Raw genomic sequence first — 18,831 nt, 5'->3', positions numbered from 1 at the left:
ATTTGCTGCGATTTTCGATTGATTGAAATAGCTTTACAGAAACCAAACGCAACTGTGACAACCAGCTGACAGTGACACTGACAACACAACAGTTTATGTCAAGCAATCGTGTAATGTAGTAGCAGTGCAATATGTTTCCAAGTTCGCAGTGACGATACTATTTATTTATTTTATAAATCCTAGTAAGATTATACTACATTTGGGTATGTTAAAATCAAAATGTCAGAAGAAGAAACAGTGGATATTGCGAAAGAACTTGACGAATTACTGACGAAAGTACAACCAGACTTGCAAGATGTTATCAAAAGAGTAAATATTATTTTTAATGTCTATTTTCTTGCTATCGTAAACAACTCTAACTTATTTAAGTTGTATTAGTATATGAAACGATTTTCTATCCACTCGCTTAATCGTTTATAACCAGTTTAGCGTAATTAGAAAATGGTCATAAATATTGTGTGATTGCAGAGTTTTACCAACGTAGCGCTTCAACTAGCAAAAAATGGAGAGAAAATTATTCGGGACACGCTAGAAGACACTTCTTATTTTGCAAAAAACACCCAAGTGTAAGTAATTAGTCATTTCGTTTGTTGGATAATTCTAAATGAATTTCAGCCAAAGTTTCATCATAGTCTCTTATCAGATTTTAACGATGGTTTTCAATATTTGGAGTCAACTCAATACAATTCGTTTTCTAGGATACTTTGCATTCATTGGACGAAATTTGGAATAGATATAAATATTTTTTGCCACATCTATTGTTATCCTTATTGTATAATAAAATTTCTATGTACGTATTTTAAAATGGTATTTGTGGGATAAAATAAAACAAATATATGTGGACGTAAACTAGCACATTGACCCTATTGGGATTTTGTGTTGTTTCTTTATTGAATAATCAGAAGGCTAGTTTCTTCCAGAAAATTTATTTCATTCCTTAAAAAATATTATTCACTCATTCTGAACTTTATATAACAATTCTTTTGCAGCAATTTAACATCTCTAGAGCTGGTAAAATCTCCCACGTTCCACATGCAAGGTGTGTCCCTGGACCTCAAGTCGATGCTCCTGAGTCTGCGCTGCTCGCTCGGCGAGGTCAACGTCAAGGGCCAGTACAGCGCGTTCAATGAGAACCTTTACAACCTCATTCCTGTGCTGTCTGAGGGACATGTTGTGTAAGTTTATGTTTCTCTTTATTTATGGTCTCTCTTTATCATTTGTTATTAATTAATTTATTTGATATCGACGAGCTTGGACACCATGGCCTTTCTTGTCAACTGAGTGCCGGTCGCCTCTCCAGACACTCTGCCCTGAATGACATTATACGCCGGTCTCTTGCTACCGTCAACGCGCCGGCCATCCTTGAACCAAACGGCGTTTCGAGGGACGATGGCAAGAGACCGGACGGTATGACCCTAGTTCCTTGGAAGATGGGACGGGTGCTAGTCTGGGACGCCACATGCGTCGATACACTGGCACCTTCCCATCTTCCAAGAACCTCAAACAGGGCTGGGGCAGCTGCGGAGGCGGCTGAAATAAAAAAGATGACAAAATATCGGGGTCTCGGACACCAATACCATTTTAGGGCAGTTGGCGTCGAGACCCTAGGGCCATGGGGTCCAAGCGCCCGTGAGGTTTTTAAAGAGCTGAGCGCAAAGCTCAAAGAAACTACCGGTGACCAGAGAGCTGGCAGCTTTCTCTCAACGCATTAGCATTGCTATTCAGCGAGGGAATGCTGCCAGCATCTTTGGCACCATGCCGCGGGGGCCATATTTAGACGTATTTTAGTTTATTTTTAGTTTAGTTTAGTTTTTAATTTAATTTTAAGTTGTTTTTTATTGTTATTTTTAGAGTTAGATATGTATTATTTATTTGTTACTTAAGTTTTATGTCTAATAAAAATATAATACATAAAAAAAAAAAAAATATTATTTGATTCTGTAGAACGGGATTATTTAGTGTTTTATGAAACATTATGCCTTTAAATCTTGAGAAATAGGCTACTAGTCTCATATCGAATTTGGCACAATAAATGATTGTCTTCTGTAGTATTAGACATAAAAAAAAACAATATTTATAGATTTTGGGTATTTAAAGTGTATGATGACTACATATTTTCGATTAAAAAGTATATCATTTTTTTACTATTTTGGCCAATATTTTTTGCTGTAATAAAGTTATAATAAAATATGGTAATATTTTATTTCGGTTAATTGGACAGTACTTAATCATATAAGACAGTAAAAAAGGGCCAAGTAGCCTATTATACAAGGTGTCATTAAACTTGTCTTAGGTGTATGCATGTGTTAGCAGTAATTGTCTATATTAACTTTGCTTTACTTCATGTTATCTAATTTCACTCACAATAATATTGACACTACCAAATGAATCACTATAGCACTATGAATATGCTATTAAATCAAATACATATGTGCTTTATCTCAAATGTAGTCAAACAATATGGTAATTAAAGTGATACATTGTTATAACCAGCCATATATATATGGTATTGTTAGCCAGCTGCTTTGAAAGAAATAAAATATGTGGGTGTATGATCACTTTCAACAGCACAAATTATAAAGCAAGGAACTCTGGGCCAAGATCCTGTCCCAAATAACTTTAAGACTTACATAACATTAAGGTAAACATTGTAAGAAAACCTCCTTCTTTCGATTAGCGATAAATCCCAAATAATTCATAGTCTCAGGTTACACTCCTTTGTACGTATACAAAGAGGACATTTTATTCTAAAATCAATTCAAACTCTTTTTTATTATACTTCAGGTCTGTACTTTCCTACTGGATTAAGGTAATGTTATGCAACAACAACAAAAGATAAATTTGTATAATAAAACAATATCCTGTTTCTTTATAAATAAATCTTGTATGCAAAGCATTCAGATCTAAATCATAAAATTATCATCTCATTGAATCTTTACATTATCCTGTCAGAAAATTGTCCACACATTGTTGTTGATATGTAGTCTAATACCTTATTTTTATGCTAACTCTGTACCAGGCCTACGTCACTCGCTCGCGGTCGCGCGTTGTTAAGTACCTAAACGCTAGCCGTTCATTCGAATGAACAAGTTGCCGAGGGGCGCCACGCGCCCGCCTGTAGTCACGTGGCACGTACCTACTATTCTTCTGAGTTTTACGTAGTAACTTATTAGTATTAGTTAAATAAAGCGTAAGTATTTGTCGTTTTGCGGGCAAGTGAAGGATCTGTTACGTTAGTAACTTATTAATAATCTGTGACTGTACTATATCAGGCTCGCGTAAGCTACGGCTATAATGTCACTTGTATGGATATGTGTTCAGAAGTAGACTCTGGGACATGGGTTAAATTGTGACGTAGGCTGGAAACCTGTCGCTGCAAACAATTCCGTTTTCTTTCAACCCCTTGCTTGCCAAGAGTGGCACTGAAACCTGAATACTTAGTTTCAAGTGCTCTGCCTACCCTTTTATGAGATACAAGCGTGATTAATGTGTTTTCAGTGAAAACTAGTCACGTAACAATGGCGTATTTTGCAGTATATCGCTGTCGAATGTGACAGCGGACGTGAACGTGGGGCTGGTCGTGGACGATGACGCCTTCGCTTTCATCAACCCCGGCATCGAGTTCTCGCACGACGAAGTTCTGGTCAAGGTAATAAAGATGTTGGGACATTATTAATTTACAATGGGCATTTTCAGAATTTGGGACACCCCAATTAGCGAAAGTTGTTAACAAAAATTAACTCACTGTCAGTTCCGTGACGATAACTAAACAGGACATTTTTAGAAAAATGTTGTTTTTGCGTTAATAACATAAACTTTAAGCGATAATCTACATTCAGAATGTGAAAAAAAGTAAATTTTTAGACAGATTTTATGCTTAATTGTCGTCACAAAACTGACAGGGAGTTAATTTTTGTTAACAACTCGCTAATTGGGGTGTCCCAAATTCTGAAAATGCCCTAATACAAAGCGTTCAAGTCTCCTTTTTGCCTTTTAAAAGTCACTCTCGCAAATCCTTTTTGAAATGTAGGTATCCTATATTTCAAAAAGGCTTCAAACTACTGTCACCGTCAAATAAATTTCGTGATAATTAGCCTAATACTTACCTATCGCCAGATAAATGATTAGGAATAAGATTTTTTTATGCAAAATGAATTCTAGATAATTATTATACCTAGTTAATTAAGAGCGCTATGACAAAAATTGGCGATATATTGTAAAATTCGCAATATTCAACGATAAAATTGTACACTTTACCCATACTAAAAGACAGTAAAAGTACTTGTTTCAGTTAGAACATGTTATTAACCGTAGGTTAAACAAAAAACATATGAAAGAAAAAGCTTATTCAATTGGTAATGATTTTTTTCTGATGCTCGTTTAGGAAAAACCGCGTGAAGCACTGATTTCGGAGCTCTTATTATGTACAATTTGATAAGCTCACTATCATAAATGCGATAAATTTAAGTTCCTAATATCTTGTACTTTAGGCCCATTAAACAATATTTGTCATTTAATCCTTTGAAATTGAGAAATTGAGAGTAAAACGAACTCAATTTTGTCTTGAAAATACATCGAAACAAGTGATCATTTCTCCGAAAATCTACATGTTATCGAAGTTATTTTAGTATATAAATAATCTGCACAATCTGCTTAAATTTCTGTTATCCAGTTGTCGTTATAATATTTTATAATGATTTTTTGCCAATTTTTTGAAAACTAGCCTTCCTGTTGCTATTTTACCGGCGACGGACGCCTGCGATTTCAGTGCCGCGTCGGAGCTCGTGGAGGTCAGACGTATGTCGCTTCGCTCTCCGAGTTTTCATCGCGAACGTCGAGAATATTTATCGTTGTGTGGGTCGGACACCTTGTTTATACACGGGCTATCCTCGCATTGTGTGTGTGTAAACAGCGACCAACGAATTTGATCCTAGATCCGTAAATATTTGCTTTTGTAATATTTTGTTATGTTTGAATGTTAAAGTATATTACAATGTTATGATGATAAATATGTGAAAATTACAATACGGTCAAGATGATAAGACACATCAAGATGGTACTCGGGATCTGATGATGGAGCCAGAAGGTGGTCACCAGTACCAGTGAACCATGTAAGTAAACCACCTCGTGTTTAGGCTCGTTGGGTTCGTCTCAACAGGACCTTTGACAAGAGGTGGTACTTAGGGTCTGATGATGGAGCCATATGGTGGTCACCAGTACCAATGAACCATATGACTTTACCACTTCGTGTTTGGGGTCATTGGGTTCGTCTCAACAATACCTTTGACAGGAGGTGGTACTCAGGGTCTGATGATGGAGCCAGATGGTGGTCACCAGTACCAATGAACCATATGACTATACCACTTCATGTTTGGGGTCATTGGGTTCGTCTCAACAAGACCTTTGACAAGAGGTGGTACTCAGGGTCTGATGATGGAGCCAGATGGTGGTCACCACTACCAATGAACCATATGACTATACCACTTCGTGTATGGGGTCATTGGGTTCGTCTCAACAATACCTTTGACAAGAGGTGGTACTCAGGGTCTGATGATGGAGCCAGATGGTGGTCACCAGTACCAATGAACCATATGACTAAACCACTTCATGTATAGGCTCAATGGGATCGTCTCAATAAGATCTTTGACAAGAGGTGGTACTCAGGGTCTGATAATGGAGCCAGATGGTGGTCACCAAAAAATCAACTCGCATATGTGAATAACATAAAAAAACACGAAGTGGTTAGTCATATGGTTCATTGGTATTGGTGACCACCATCTGGCTCCATCATCAGACCCTAAGTACCACCTTTTCTCAAAGGTCTTGTTGAGACGAACCCAACGAGCATAAACACGAAGTCGTTTAGTCACATGGTTCATTAGTACCTGGTGACCACCATCTGGCTCCATCATCAGACCCTGAGTACCACCTTGAAGTAATTAGAATTGTATTTGACATATTTTATCATCATATTAATATATACTTTTTCAGTACAGATGGTGTTTTTTTTACGCACTAGTACGAGAAGTGGTTCATTATATAACAGGTCGAAACTTCGGAGGCTCATCTGTACTGAAAAACGTCGTACGATGCACATGCAAAAGGAAATTCGTAACTCGTGTCGATTTAAAACACTCCCTTCGGTCGTGTTTTAATTTATCGCCACTCGTTTCGAACTTCCTTTTTACGCACTTGTATCGTAATGTACTATTTCAGTACAGATGGTGTTTTTTTTACGCACTAGTGCGAGAAGTGGTTCATTATATGCCAGGTCGAAACTTCGGAGGGTCATCTGTACCTACTGAAAAACGTCGTACGATACGCGTGCAAAAAGGAAATTCGTAACTCGTGTCGATTTAAAACACTCCCTTCGGTCGTGTTTTAATTTATCGCCACTTGTTTCGAACTTCCTTTTTTACGCACTTGTATCGTAATGTACTATACTCTAATACTTATCATATAACAAAAGCAAATATTTGGGATGGGATCTACTTAAATATAATCATAGTTTATAATTATTACTTTAAATTTTTAAATAAATTTTAACATAATTATTATTATTTTGCGCTATATTCTAGTATTTTCGTACAAAATAATGTTTATTAGAAATCAAAAGTTTATATCGAGATAGTAGATTGTGGTTGTTATCAAAATTCCATAGGAAGGATCAAGATTGTTTTGCCCATTATTGTAGTGCGAGCGAGTGATAAGACGTGCTAGAAAGGGTCGGCATATTGGGCTCGCGCGGCGGGTAAAATACCTAGTTTCGTCCGACGCCGAAATGTTATAACGCTCTTAATTCATTGACAGAACATCAAGTCATATATCTTGTGTCGATTATAATAAGACCGACCTCTCTGTAAAGTTTAATTCATGTGTTTAATTTGTATAAGTACCCACGTGTCATGTTTCTTTTTATATTGATAAACAAAAAATACTTGTTGGTTATTGTATTGTAAAAACCACCATCGATACGATACTTGAATACAAAACCTTCGATTAAGAAACTCATTGTCGCCCTATTGAAAGGGAATGATAAGAGAAAGTGTCGTTTTTGCAGCTCTCGTGGCCTTCGCCGCAGCGGAATGGCGGTTTCGAGTTCGTCACCACAGAGCAACTGGCCAAACATATCGGTGAGTACTTATAGATACTTCACTAACTACATATTATGTAGTTTTATTTTTATACTACTTATTAAGTAGTATAAAACAAAGTCGCTTTGCGTTGCGTCTTTTTATGCTTAGGATCTTAACCGGTAGTATTTTTTAAACACCCGAAACAGGCCAATATTTTAGTTAATTTGGAGCTTTTTATATAGGACTGAATTATGTATCTATTACCTAACAACAAATTATCAGATTTTCCCATATTTATTATTATGAGCCTATTGTGTCCCACTGCTGGGCAAAGGCGTCCCCCCTCTTTTTCCATTCCTCTCGGTTTTGTGCGACAACTGACCAGTCTCTCAAAAAGGAGTCTAAGTTATCCCGCCATCGCCGACGAGGTCTGCCGGATCCTCGATTAGACTCGAGGGGCTCCCACTGCGTGGTAGTCTTGGCCCATAAGTCATCCGGCATGCGACAGACGTGGCCAGCCCAGTCCCACTTTAACTTGGCCGCTTTCCGAGCTACATCGATTATCTGAGTTTTTGAGCGCAGCGTAGTGTTCCGGATTCGGTCCCTTAGTCTCACACCTAGTATGCTGCGCTCCATAGCTCTCTGGCAAACCCCGAGTTTGGACTTCTGAGCTTCCGTCAAAGACCAAGTCTGAGCACCGTAAGTGAGGACTGGAAGTATGCACATGTCCATGAGCCATGCCATGCCAGATTTTCCCATTAAGAAAAAATAAATATATTGAATGACGAACAGAGGAGTCAAATACCAGTAAGTGCCTGTTACTAACTGTAAGTAATTATAAATAAACAAACTAAGATTTTTAGCTGGTGTGACACGGCACAAAAAGGAGTGAAAATACATCGGTACATACATAAAATAATAAAATTGCCTACAAATGTATGTAACGATATCTGTTGTTAAATACGGCGGTGGTAGCAAATGGTGATAGTGACGATGTGTTTAAATAAGTGGAGCAGATAACAGGTTGCAGGTAGGGCTGCCATCCGTCCGGGTTTCCCCGGATTTGTCCTAGTTTGGAGGCCGTCCGGGCGGGGTTTCAAGAAGTGTCCGGGGAAAACCCGGACGCTTTTCATGTAAGGAAGCACCTCATTGAATTAAAGCATTTATCAGCGAATTTAAGTTGACTGACTAATTAATATCTGTTTACATAATAAAAAACCGGCCAAGTGCGACTCAGACTCGCCCACCGAGAGTGGGATTTTTTTAACTATTGAAAGTTTGTACGAATACACAAACTTTCAATAGTTAAAAAAATCCCATCTCATATAACACTAATTACTTGCTTGACTAGAAGTATAGGTACTAATGAGCATTATTGTGTATACGAGTAGTATAGCTCCATCTCTCGGTGAATTCTATAACTAAATTGGGCGACCTGTAGGTATAGTACGATGATTTTTCAGGGATAATCCATACTAATATTTTGAATGGGAAAGTATGTGTGTCTGCTTGTTTGTCCGTCTTTCACGGCATGACGTGAAATGACGTGATTTATTAAGTGGAGATAGTTGAAAGGATGGAGAGTCACATACGCTACTTTTTGTCTCTTACTAACCCCCCCACTTCCCTTAAAAGGGGGTTGATAGTTTGTATGGAGCATACCGCAATTTTCGAATTTAACGCGAGGTAAGTCGCGGGCAAAAGCTAGTTCTTTATAATGTTAACCGATTTAGACAGTTTTCACTTTATTTGAAATATACTGTTTTAGGTAGAATCTCATACAATTTTGAAATACGATATGGATGTATACCTCTTATATGCAAGGGAGGTAAGATTGAAAGATGAAATTAAAAAAAAAAAAACAATTTAAAAAAAGTTTCCAAGATACAGACTCGATTTTATTGTTCCTGTACTATTTAGCCAATGTTTCGTAAAAAACTCACAATTTTTCGTTGGTAAAATTCGGTGATAAGGGGGCCGGGGGGAAAACAGTATTTTTTTTACCAAAATTTTTTTTTTTTTAATATAAGAAACTAGCTTTTGCCCGCGTCTTCGCTCTCGCTAAATTAGAAAATCGCGGAATTCTCCATACAACCTGTCAAATCGATAGCATAAGTAGTTCTTGAGATATTTAGTAATGTGACAGACAGACAGAGTCGCATCATAAGGGTTCCTTTTGTACCTTAGTGGTACGGAACCCGGAATTTAAATTTTTTGTAAGAAAAATTGTTTTGTTTGTTTTTAAAAATATTTTCGGACTCGTCCGGGGGAAAAATGCGATTTACGCCAAATGTCCGGGTTTTTTGAATCTTTGTCCGGGTTTGGCGAAATTCGAGATGGCAGCCCTAGTTGCAGGTGAACGGAGTTCCTTCCTTTGCGGCGATAACGATGTTGATGTTGGTCATTAGTTAATTACTTCGTTCTCAAGGCTTGCCTTCGAGAACTGACTGTTTGAGACTGTTAATCGATTTTTCTAGTGTTCTAAATTTTAAAATGTAACGGTGAATTTTGTACGCGGAGAGGCCATACCTCAAAAACAATGTTTTTTAGGGTTCCGTACCAAAAAGGTACAACAGGAACCCTTATGGTGCGACTCTGTCCGTCTGTCTGTCCGTCTGTCACATTCCTAAATATCTCGAGGACTACTAATGCTATCAACTTGAAATTTGGAATAGTTGTGAACATTGTAAACCTCTACAAATAGAAAGTATAATTTTTTTAAATATATTAATTTTAATTGTAGAAAATGGCCAAAATGAAAGGGGGGCAAACTGTAAATTTCAAGTTACTAGGTCAAGTGGGCTATCGTTGGAAAGAGCTCAAATTGAACGTAAATAAGCTATTTTTTATAATTTTTTTGTTGTGGAAAAAAAAGAATTTTGAAGGAAAATGTAAAAAAAAATACCGTTCCCCCCCCCCTTATCTCCGAAGTTTACCAACGAAAAATTATGAAAATTTTAGTAAACATTGCTTTTATGCCATATATTACAGGAAAAATATAATCGTGTTTGTATTTTGAATACTTTTTTTTAATTCACAAAAAACTTTTCAGATTTTTACTTTCAATTCACCCACCCTTGCGGATGTATATCGTACTTCAAATTAATACGACGTGTTACGTAAACCATCTTCTGTCCAATAAAGAAAAAACTGTTTAAATAGAATAAACAATTGGTGTGGTCAAAATAGTTTACTGTTAAACCCTTCTAAATCGAAATTTATGTTGTTAGGTACACGGAAGAACATTGATAAAGTTGCGGCACTTGACCCCACCATTTCTATAAAAGGTACTCGCCTGGAAAGAGTCGTAGAAACTAGAAATCTCGGAATAGTATTTGATGAATGTTTAAGATTCGAAAAACATATCTCGGAGACGATGCGTAACTGTTTCTACCGGCTTAAAGTGCTCTATAGGATTCGCGAGTGCTTGTCTGTTGATATGCGCATCAAGTTGTGTGATGCTCTTATCCTGTCAAAACTAAATTATGCGGATGTAGTGTTCGGTGAGTGTTTACTTGCTAGAACAAGGAAAGCATTGCAGCGAGTACAAAACGCATGTGCTAGGTTTTGTTTTCCTGTCCCACGACGAGCACATGTTTCGCCCTTTCTAAACCAGCACAACCTCCTTAACATGAAGTCACGTAGACATCTGCATTTTGCGACACTGCTCTTTGGAGTAATAAAATATAAAGAACCTTCATACCTCTATGAAAAACTTAACTTCTCTCGTCGCGCTATAAGACACGCAATACGACTCACAGTTCCTCCACACCGCACGATTGCCTTCCGTGGCAGCTTCCGTTTTGCTGCCACAAAGTGTTGGAACGATTTGCCACCACCAGTACGCAATTCTAAAACCATATCCACTTTTAAAATTCACCTTCGTAAATTCATACTGGCTAAGCAAAAATGCAACACTTAGGCAATCGTGCACACTCACACATATTTACATTTACACACATTACACACAAACACTAAGTTTTAAGCTAACTTTGTTTTATTTAGTATTAATTTTTATTAACAATTTGTATACATATAGTCCATTTACTGAGTGCCACCTAGTCCAACTCCTGGTCCTTACTGAAAATCAGCGTCGCGGAGCGGGCCATGTGGCTCACGCCGAGACACCCAGCTGAGTAATGACCTTTTAGCGCAATCCACTATTATGTACAATTAGATTAAGCTAGTTATAAGTATGCTGTGCTAATAAACGTCTTTTCTTTCTTCTTTCTTTTCTTTCTAAATCGGTTAACATTATAAAGAATTATCCCTGAAAAACCAGGTCGCGCAAATTAGTTAGCAAATTGACCGGGAGATGGCGCTATACACTATAATACTCATTAGTGCCTATACTTTTGTCTTCTAGTCAAGTCATTAGAGTTATATGAAAATATGAGATTATTTTTACTAGGTAGTTTGAAAGAAAGTTTGTACGGAATCCTCGGTGGGCGAGTCCGACTCGCACTTGGCCGGTTTTTTTTTCACTTAGCCGCTTAAAAGAATAGGTATCTAATTTTCACAGTTGACTTATCATTTACAGCTTGGTCGTTTGTTTCAAAATGTACCTAACCAAACATGATTAAGTTCCGTTTGTTAAAGTTATAATGTGTTTGTGTCACTTTAGAAGACACGGTTTTGTATGTTAATTGCCAATTAAAGTCATTACCTACGATAGAAGTGCGGAAAAGAGAAAGTTCGGAACGAGTGGTGATAAATTAAAACACGACCGAAGGGAGTTACGAATTTCCTCTTCGCACGTGTATCGTACGACGTTTTTCAGTACATATGGCTGTTTGAAGTTTCAACATAGGCACATAATAAACGCAGTATTGCTATAAACTAGCACCTTGTGTAAAAAAATCTAAATGCTTATGATAAATCTTTGTTACAGATGATCTGCCACTTTCGGCGGCTGTGTCTCTGCCGCTGTTCGCGCTGCTGCGACAAAAACTGCAGCGACATCTAGCGAGAGTGCTGCGGCAGAGTACGAGCGTGTCTGAAGTCATGTGCTGCGACCCTAGTCTGCACGAGGCTTACAGGTGTGTGCTATGTGTATGCCGATCCTTCAGTGTTGCCAAAGGCGGCCTATTAAGGGCACTATCTATCGTTATGGATAGCATCATATGGATGTCCGTGGAATGGCGAATAATGCCTAGTTAAATAGACATCAGGATTAAAATAAATCCCATAGGATATTCTTACACTGATCTCCTATTGACTAAATCCCACGGAAAAGCTCAATTAGCTTGTGATGTTGGAACTTAAACAAAAATATATAAATACTGCATATATATCCAGAGAATACCCAGACAGACTTGAATATAGTACAGTATGTATAGGTAACATTTTATCATAGTAAAAGTACTAATTCATTAGGTATTCGTTTTAATCCATAGGCAACCCTATCGTTGGTCGCTGCTCGGAAACGATACTTTTCACAATTTGTGTTGAAGTCGACCCTCCACATCCATTTTTAATTTTTTTCCTTTGCCCCAACATCCCGTAGAATCATCTATAAGTAGTTTCAGTATAGGAAATATTATGTTTACAGCGAGATGGTGAGCAACCTGGCTGCGAAAGGCAACAAGGTGATCGACATGGTACTCATCAACATGCGACGAACTTTGCTGCAGACGAGGACCGAAGTTCTGGAGCTGCCGCCCTTACACGCCACCTTCATGCACAAGGTATACCTCTCTCTCTTTCTCATTCACTCAAAACCGAGATAACAACACAACTGACATGGTGCTCATCAACATACTGCACGCAAGGTATACCTCTCTCTCTTCCTCCTTCAATCGTGACCGAGATAACAATATATGGTGAACATTGGTCCAAACTAGGACTGAAGTTCTGGAGCTGCCTGCCTTACACGCCATCTTCATGCACAAGGTATACAACTTTGAAATATCTGCCTTAGTTCTTGTTCTAGACTAGATTTCTTCAGCTGTCCAAATAGCTTCAAAGAACGAACTGCTAATAACAATTCGAACGAGTCTTTTTATTTATTAATGTTATAAACTATTTCCGAACTTGTGAACAGTCCGCAATGAGGAGGCACACTCGAAGGTTATGACAGATGGCGCCACCCTGTTAGTCCATACGTAAGAGCGAGACGATGATATGTTTTTTCTCTCTCACACATATGAATGACAGTGATATGCTAGGCGCCGCCTAGTGGGATAAAATGTAAATGGCATTGGTTTTAATCCGTATCTACAAATACCTACGTTTCTTGAACGAATGTCACTGAAAATTACGACTTCAACTGATACCGTTTGTTTTTGCGGAAAGTGTTTTAAGACTAATTTCCATAATTTCAGATCGGGTCAATATCGTTCATCGGAAAATTCGAGACGGACGCGGGCTGGGTGAAGAACCTGGCCACAGTGAACCGCGTGAACGACGTCAGTGTCTCCCGACCAGACCCCATGAAGACCTGCTTTAGTGTAACCTTACGGATCAAGGACCTACAGGTGAGTGGTCCACAGTGGAGCAGTGAAGACACAGTGGATCGCGTGACGTCAGCTTGTCCCGACCAGACCCCATGAAGACCTGCTTTAGTGTAACCTTACGGATCAAGGACCTACAGGTGAGTGGTCCTCAGTGGACCAGTGAAGACACAGTGGATCGCGTGACGTCAGCTTGTCCCGACCAGACCCCATGAAGACCTGCTTCAGTGTCACCTTGCGGATCAAGGGCCTACAGGTGAGTGGTCTACAGTGGAGCAGTGAAGACACAGTGGATCGCGTGACGTCAGCTTGTCCCGACCAGACCCCATGAAGACATGCTTCAGTGTAACCTTACGGATCAAGGGCCTACAGGTGAGTGGTCTACAGTGGACCAGTGAAGACACAGTGGATCGCGTGACGTCAGCGTGTCCCGACCAAACCCCATGAAGACATGCTTTAGTGTAACCTTACGGATCAAGGACCTACAGGTGAGTGGTCCACAGTGGACCAGCAAACACAGTGGGCCGTGTTACGTCAGCGTCCCCCGACCATACCCCATGAAGACATCGTCACTACTTTAAAAAAAATTTTATCTTCGTCTGTCAATGAAAAGAAAATTGTACTAAGTATGTATGGAATGCATATAGACTTACTGCGTTTTAACTTTGAGGAGCAGCGTGAGATACGAGATTTTTTCAAAGTAGTGACGACATGCTTCAGCGTCACCTTACGGATCAAGGACTTAAAAGCGTTCCACAGTGGACCTTGTGACATCAGCATATCCTGACCACATGACGACCTGTGTCAGCGTCACCTTACGGATCAAGTACCTACAGGTGAGTGTTCTACAGTGGATCAGTGAAGGGGATACAGTAGACCGCGTGACGCCAGTGCGTTAGGGACGCCCAGCTTCAGCATCACTTTACGTTACGGATGAAGGACCTAACAGTGAGTGGGTGCGGTGAGTGTTCCACAGTGGACCAGTGAAGGGGACACAGTGGACCGCGCGACGTCAGAGTATCCGGGCCCAAACTCATGAAGACATCTCGATACATGCTAATTAATTAGATTTTATATTATTTTTTATTTTGACGAAATAGCGACTATATTATGTTCTTATTTTCAGATCGGCTATGACGAATATCGAATAAAGGCGCTAGGCGCGTCTTGTTCAGGGCGAATGGCGGCCGCGTTCAGAGAAAACACACTACGATTGGAACTGAGTGTAGGCCTCGCGCGGTGGGAGCCCTACGCACAGCTTCACGACCTACGTGTGCTTCACATGGAGTGAGTACCTAATCCATGAATGACATGACGCCAAAGGCTGAGCAACAGGTGGGTCAAGACTACTAACTTGCCGGGTTTTTCGACCTATGAGGAATAGAGGATTCTTCATCAAACTGGGACATTACATAAATAATTTGTTTTCCCGTTGCTCGCCTCTGGTTTCACTTGTCTCTGGTCTTGTTTTGCGTCTACTCTTAAACAAAGGATACTATAGACTAGACAGCCAAATAATAATACCACTGCCGAACGAGATGGTCACATACAAATTATAATAAGAGTGACAGAGAGCAAAATGTTATTTTTTGTCTTTGTCATAGTTTCACTTTTCCGCCGCTGCCACAAACGAGTTTGTGGCAAACAAATAAGTACGTGACTTGTCAAGCATATTATCCGCCCAAATTACGTAGGTTGTTTATGGTAAACTGTCAGCCATTTTTAAAGTACTTCTTAAATTCGCTCCATTATTCTATATCTGTCCCTTACGGGTGTACGCTTACGTCAAGTCTATAGTATCCTTCGTCTATAGTATAGTATGAGTATGAGTATAGTCTATAGTATGAGTATGAGTATATGTCGACAATATATCGACAAGTTGTAAAGTACAAATAACAGACTAGTTTAAATCAAAAATACGTATGTTACTTTTAAATAAAAGGTAAACATTTTGGTTTGTTCGGTTTTAGAGGTAGTGGATTGATAAAATGCGTTGTTACCCACTAGTTTTATAGCATAAAAAGGTATCCGAACCAGTAGGTAAAAAAATAAAATATGTTGTCCGACGATAACAGAACTAGTCTTTATTATAAAATATTATTTATTCCCAGGCTCCGTTATTTCGTCATCTTCATCATCATCATCATCATCAGTTACATTTATAATAAAACGATCCTCGGATCGGACAATGTCTCGACATTGTCCACTAAATGGTCGAGTTGTAACTTTTTGTCCTCGGTTTTTATTATGTGATTTACACTTTCTTTCCATCTTTCGGCTCTAACACAATAATTGTAATAATTCATTTGTAAAGATTCAATAAACTATCATAATAAATATATAAATTTAAATCGATCTATTATCACTGACAGGACTATTGTAGCCAATAAGCCTGACATTGTGATAATAGATCGACCGCAACGCCGGGCCGTGCTCGTTGACATCACCATCCCCCATGATGAGAATCTCGTGAAAGCCGAGAAGGACAAGTCCAGTAAGTACCTAGACTTGGCTCACGAGATAACCACCATGTGGGATGTTGATTCAACGATCATTGTCCCGATAGTCGTTTCAGCGAACGGTCTCATAGCGAAGAGTCTCGACCAACATCTCGAGAGACTCTCGCTAGGTGGTTGGATCAAGGGTCAGATGCAGAAGGCGGTGATCTTGGACACGGCGCGGATAGTCCGACGGTTCCTCTCTCTGCAGCCCTAACCACCGGCAGCTTGGGCCCTGCCCCGCTGCTGGCGGTACCCTAGGTTAGGTTTTTTATAATGTGTTTATATATTTTGTATTGTTTTGTATGTGGTTTTGTATTTTACTTTTATAATCATATTATAAATTGCCTAACTTAAGAAGAAAGATAAATAAAGAGAATATAAATTTAAGTTACATTATTGCTGGTTTGAAATTAACATTTTATATCTAATTAGGGGTCTACAGACCTTTTGATCTGTCAAAATCATAGAAAAAGTTGGTATATTGATTAACAGATCAAATTGCCAATTTGATTGTACCGTCTGGGTGCAACTTAAATTTACGGTGTAATCATAATTTTAATATCGATAAGAACGACACTAGCCAAACTGTGGCAACATTTTTTCCCACTTACTTGTCAATTTGGTCCGTAGGATTATGGATTTTAGTTTAGTGATCCTGTATTATGTTTCCCTCCAGCGGCATGGACCTGCACGCGACGGGGCTCGGGCCGCTGTCGGGCACGGCGCCGCTGGGCGCGTGGGCGCGCGGCGCGGCGGCGGCGCACGCGGTGCCCGTGGCGGAGGCGCAGCTGCAGCACGAGCTGCACACGGCGCTGACCGAGCTGCCGCTCTGGGACTTGCTGCACGACCATTAATACTGGAACAACCGAACCCGTCAGGAGAAAAAAAAACGCACAATTCTTTTTTTTTATGTGTACCCTTTTTCTTCTGACGAGATGGTTTTACCAGACACCTAATGCGACACGTAGGATGTCCCCTAACTTAGAAGCACATTTTTGCTTCATTCGTCTTTCTTTTTTGGGAGCAATGAAACGAACGAAAAAGCGGGAGCCTTTAGTGTTTTCATAAGACCTATGTGCATTGTAGTTCTGCCGCTATAAAACTTTTAAAATTGATTATGGAAAGCAATAAATTAAATTTAATATCGAAAAGTATACGAATTCTTTGAAAAGACTTGTAAATTTGTAACTGTCAAAATGAGTAAATTATGTTAGAATAGTTTCATACGTATAATATACCTACATCTTATTTACTTGCAACTGCCGTTATTTTATCAATTTTATAATGATATTTAACAGTTCCAACCATAATTATAGTTAACTATTCCCATATACTTTTTTGTGACTTTATATTCTATAAGGTGGAAAAATAAATATAGGTCATTTACTTTTCTACCTTTTTCTATCGTATTGATATTTTCTATTTCATTATAAGTTTTTGTTAGTTTGTTTTGCACTATTCATAAATAGTGTCACTACGGAAGTAAAGTGCCGCTCTATTTTTTATTTATTTATTTTAGGACTGCACAAAAAAAATACGGTAACATCATCAGCATCACTTTACATTTTGATGAATTTTTACACTTTTGTGCAGCTCAATTTTTTATTCAACTACATAAGTATTTAAAGATGTAAGTCCCGCGATATTTTTTTTATTGTTAGTAGGAAACCAAACGATATTATGTACAGATTTCAATTTAGACTTTTTAAAATACTATGCTGCTTATTTAACGCATAAACCTTCCCTATGTGCAAAATAATTATTTTATATTGTTGTGAACTCAGCAATAATTAAAAAATGTACTAAAAGTATGTGAATATTTGGTATTTAGCATAGGTTGTGAGTGCCTTGTAACTATTCTAAGACTGTTGTATTTACGCGACTGGAAGAGTAGCGTTTTTTATTGTTGTACACATTGTTGAGTAATAAATAAGTACATCACAAATATGTTTATTTTTTTCATTTGTTTGATATAAAAATTTTCATCACACCAATTGTTAAAGGCTTTGCTATTCGAGAACAGATAGCAAAACCGCATTTTATCCACAAGAATTCAAAGTAATTTCATACAAATTTTGACTTGATGTCTTAGTGCGTTTTCACATTATCCGATCCGATATCGGATGTCTGACCGATATCCCACACATTACATGAGCCATCTTGGATTTTTTTCATTGAAATCCTTCCGACATCCGATGTCGGATCGGATAATATGAAAACGGCCTTAAGCTGGCTGGTAGATTTTAACTATAAATGATGATTTTGAATCATAAATATTGAATAAATTGATGGATTTGATTTTGTTTGATGTTTATAGTCAGTAGGTATCAGTGGCGGCTGGTGAAAATTTCTGCTAGGCAACACCAAAGCAAAAAGAAAACCAACCACAACCAACCTTAACATTAGGTACTTTACTAGTAATCAATATTAGGCAAGCCGCTGGGAATCGGCTTGTATGGACCAGTGACCAAAACGTAGTGATTGAATGCTCTTTGGGTTAATCTATAAATCTATGCATTAGTGTAAGTGCGTTTTCACATTATCTAATCCTATATCGGATGTCGGAAGGATTTCAAAGGCAAAAATCAAAGATGGCGGCTAAAGTGTATGGGATATCGGTCCTACATCCGATATCGAATCGGATAATGTGAAAAGGCACTAACAGAGACATAGGCTTGTTTATCGCTATGGCACGCAAGCTATTGACATCTTGGCTAGGTACCCTAGTCTGAACATCCAAACTTCTTTACCGCAGAACATTTTTGTCAATTAATCTGTCAATGGTGAACTGTCAACGCATTT

At 38.6% G+C, this 18,831-nt stretch overlaps 1 protein-coding gene across 1 annotated transcript; it reads left to right on the top strand.

Annotated features, from left to right (window-relative positions):
* The first annotated feature begins 109 nt into the window (after window positions 1-109).
* Window positions 110-17,976, top strand: LOC125230568. The gene is made up of 10 exons (XM_048135762.1): window positions 110-309; window positions 469-566; window positions 990-1,175; window positions 3,535-3,649; window positions 7,061-7,133; window positions 11,968-12,115; window positions 12,628-12,763; window positions 13,400-13,552; window positions 14,655-14,815; window positions 16,706-17,976. Exons 1-10 carry the CDS (start codon window positions 220-222, stop codon window positions 16,881-16,883), a joined length of 1,338 nt encoding a protein of 445 aa, XP_047991719.1. The 5' UTR covers window positions 110-219; the 3' UTR covers window positions 16,884-17,976.
* Window positions 17,977-18,831: the final 855 nt, after the last annotated feature.

The sequence above is a fragment of the Leguminivora glycinivorella genome, chromosome 10 (genome assembly GCF_023078275.1).
Source record: "Leguminivora glycinivorella isolate SPB_JAAS2020 chromosome 10, LegGlyc_1.1, whole genome shotgun sequence".
NCBI lineage: Eukaryota > Metazoa > Arthropoda > Insecta > Lepidoptera > Tortricidae > Leguminivora > Leguminivora glycinivorella.
This window is presented reverse-complemented; position numbering and strand designations above follow the sequence as displayed.

Coding starts and splice junctions, on each gene's coding strand:
- LOC125230568 (XM_048135762.1), top strand. CDS start 220: ATGTCAGAAGAAGAAACAGTGGATATTGCGAAAGAACTTGACGAATTA. Junction 3,650..7,060: donor ACGACGAAGTTCTGGTCAAG/GTAATAAAGATG, acceptor TCGTTTTTGCAG/CTCTCGTGGCCTTCGCCGCA. Junction 7,134..11,967: donor GCAACTGGCCAAACATATCG/GTGAGTACTTAT, acceptor TCTTTGTTACAG/ATGATCTGCCACTTTCGGCG.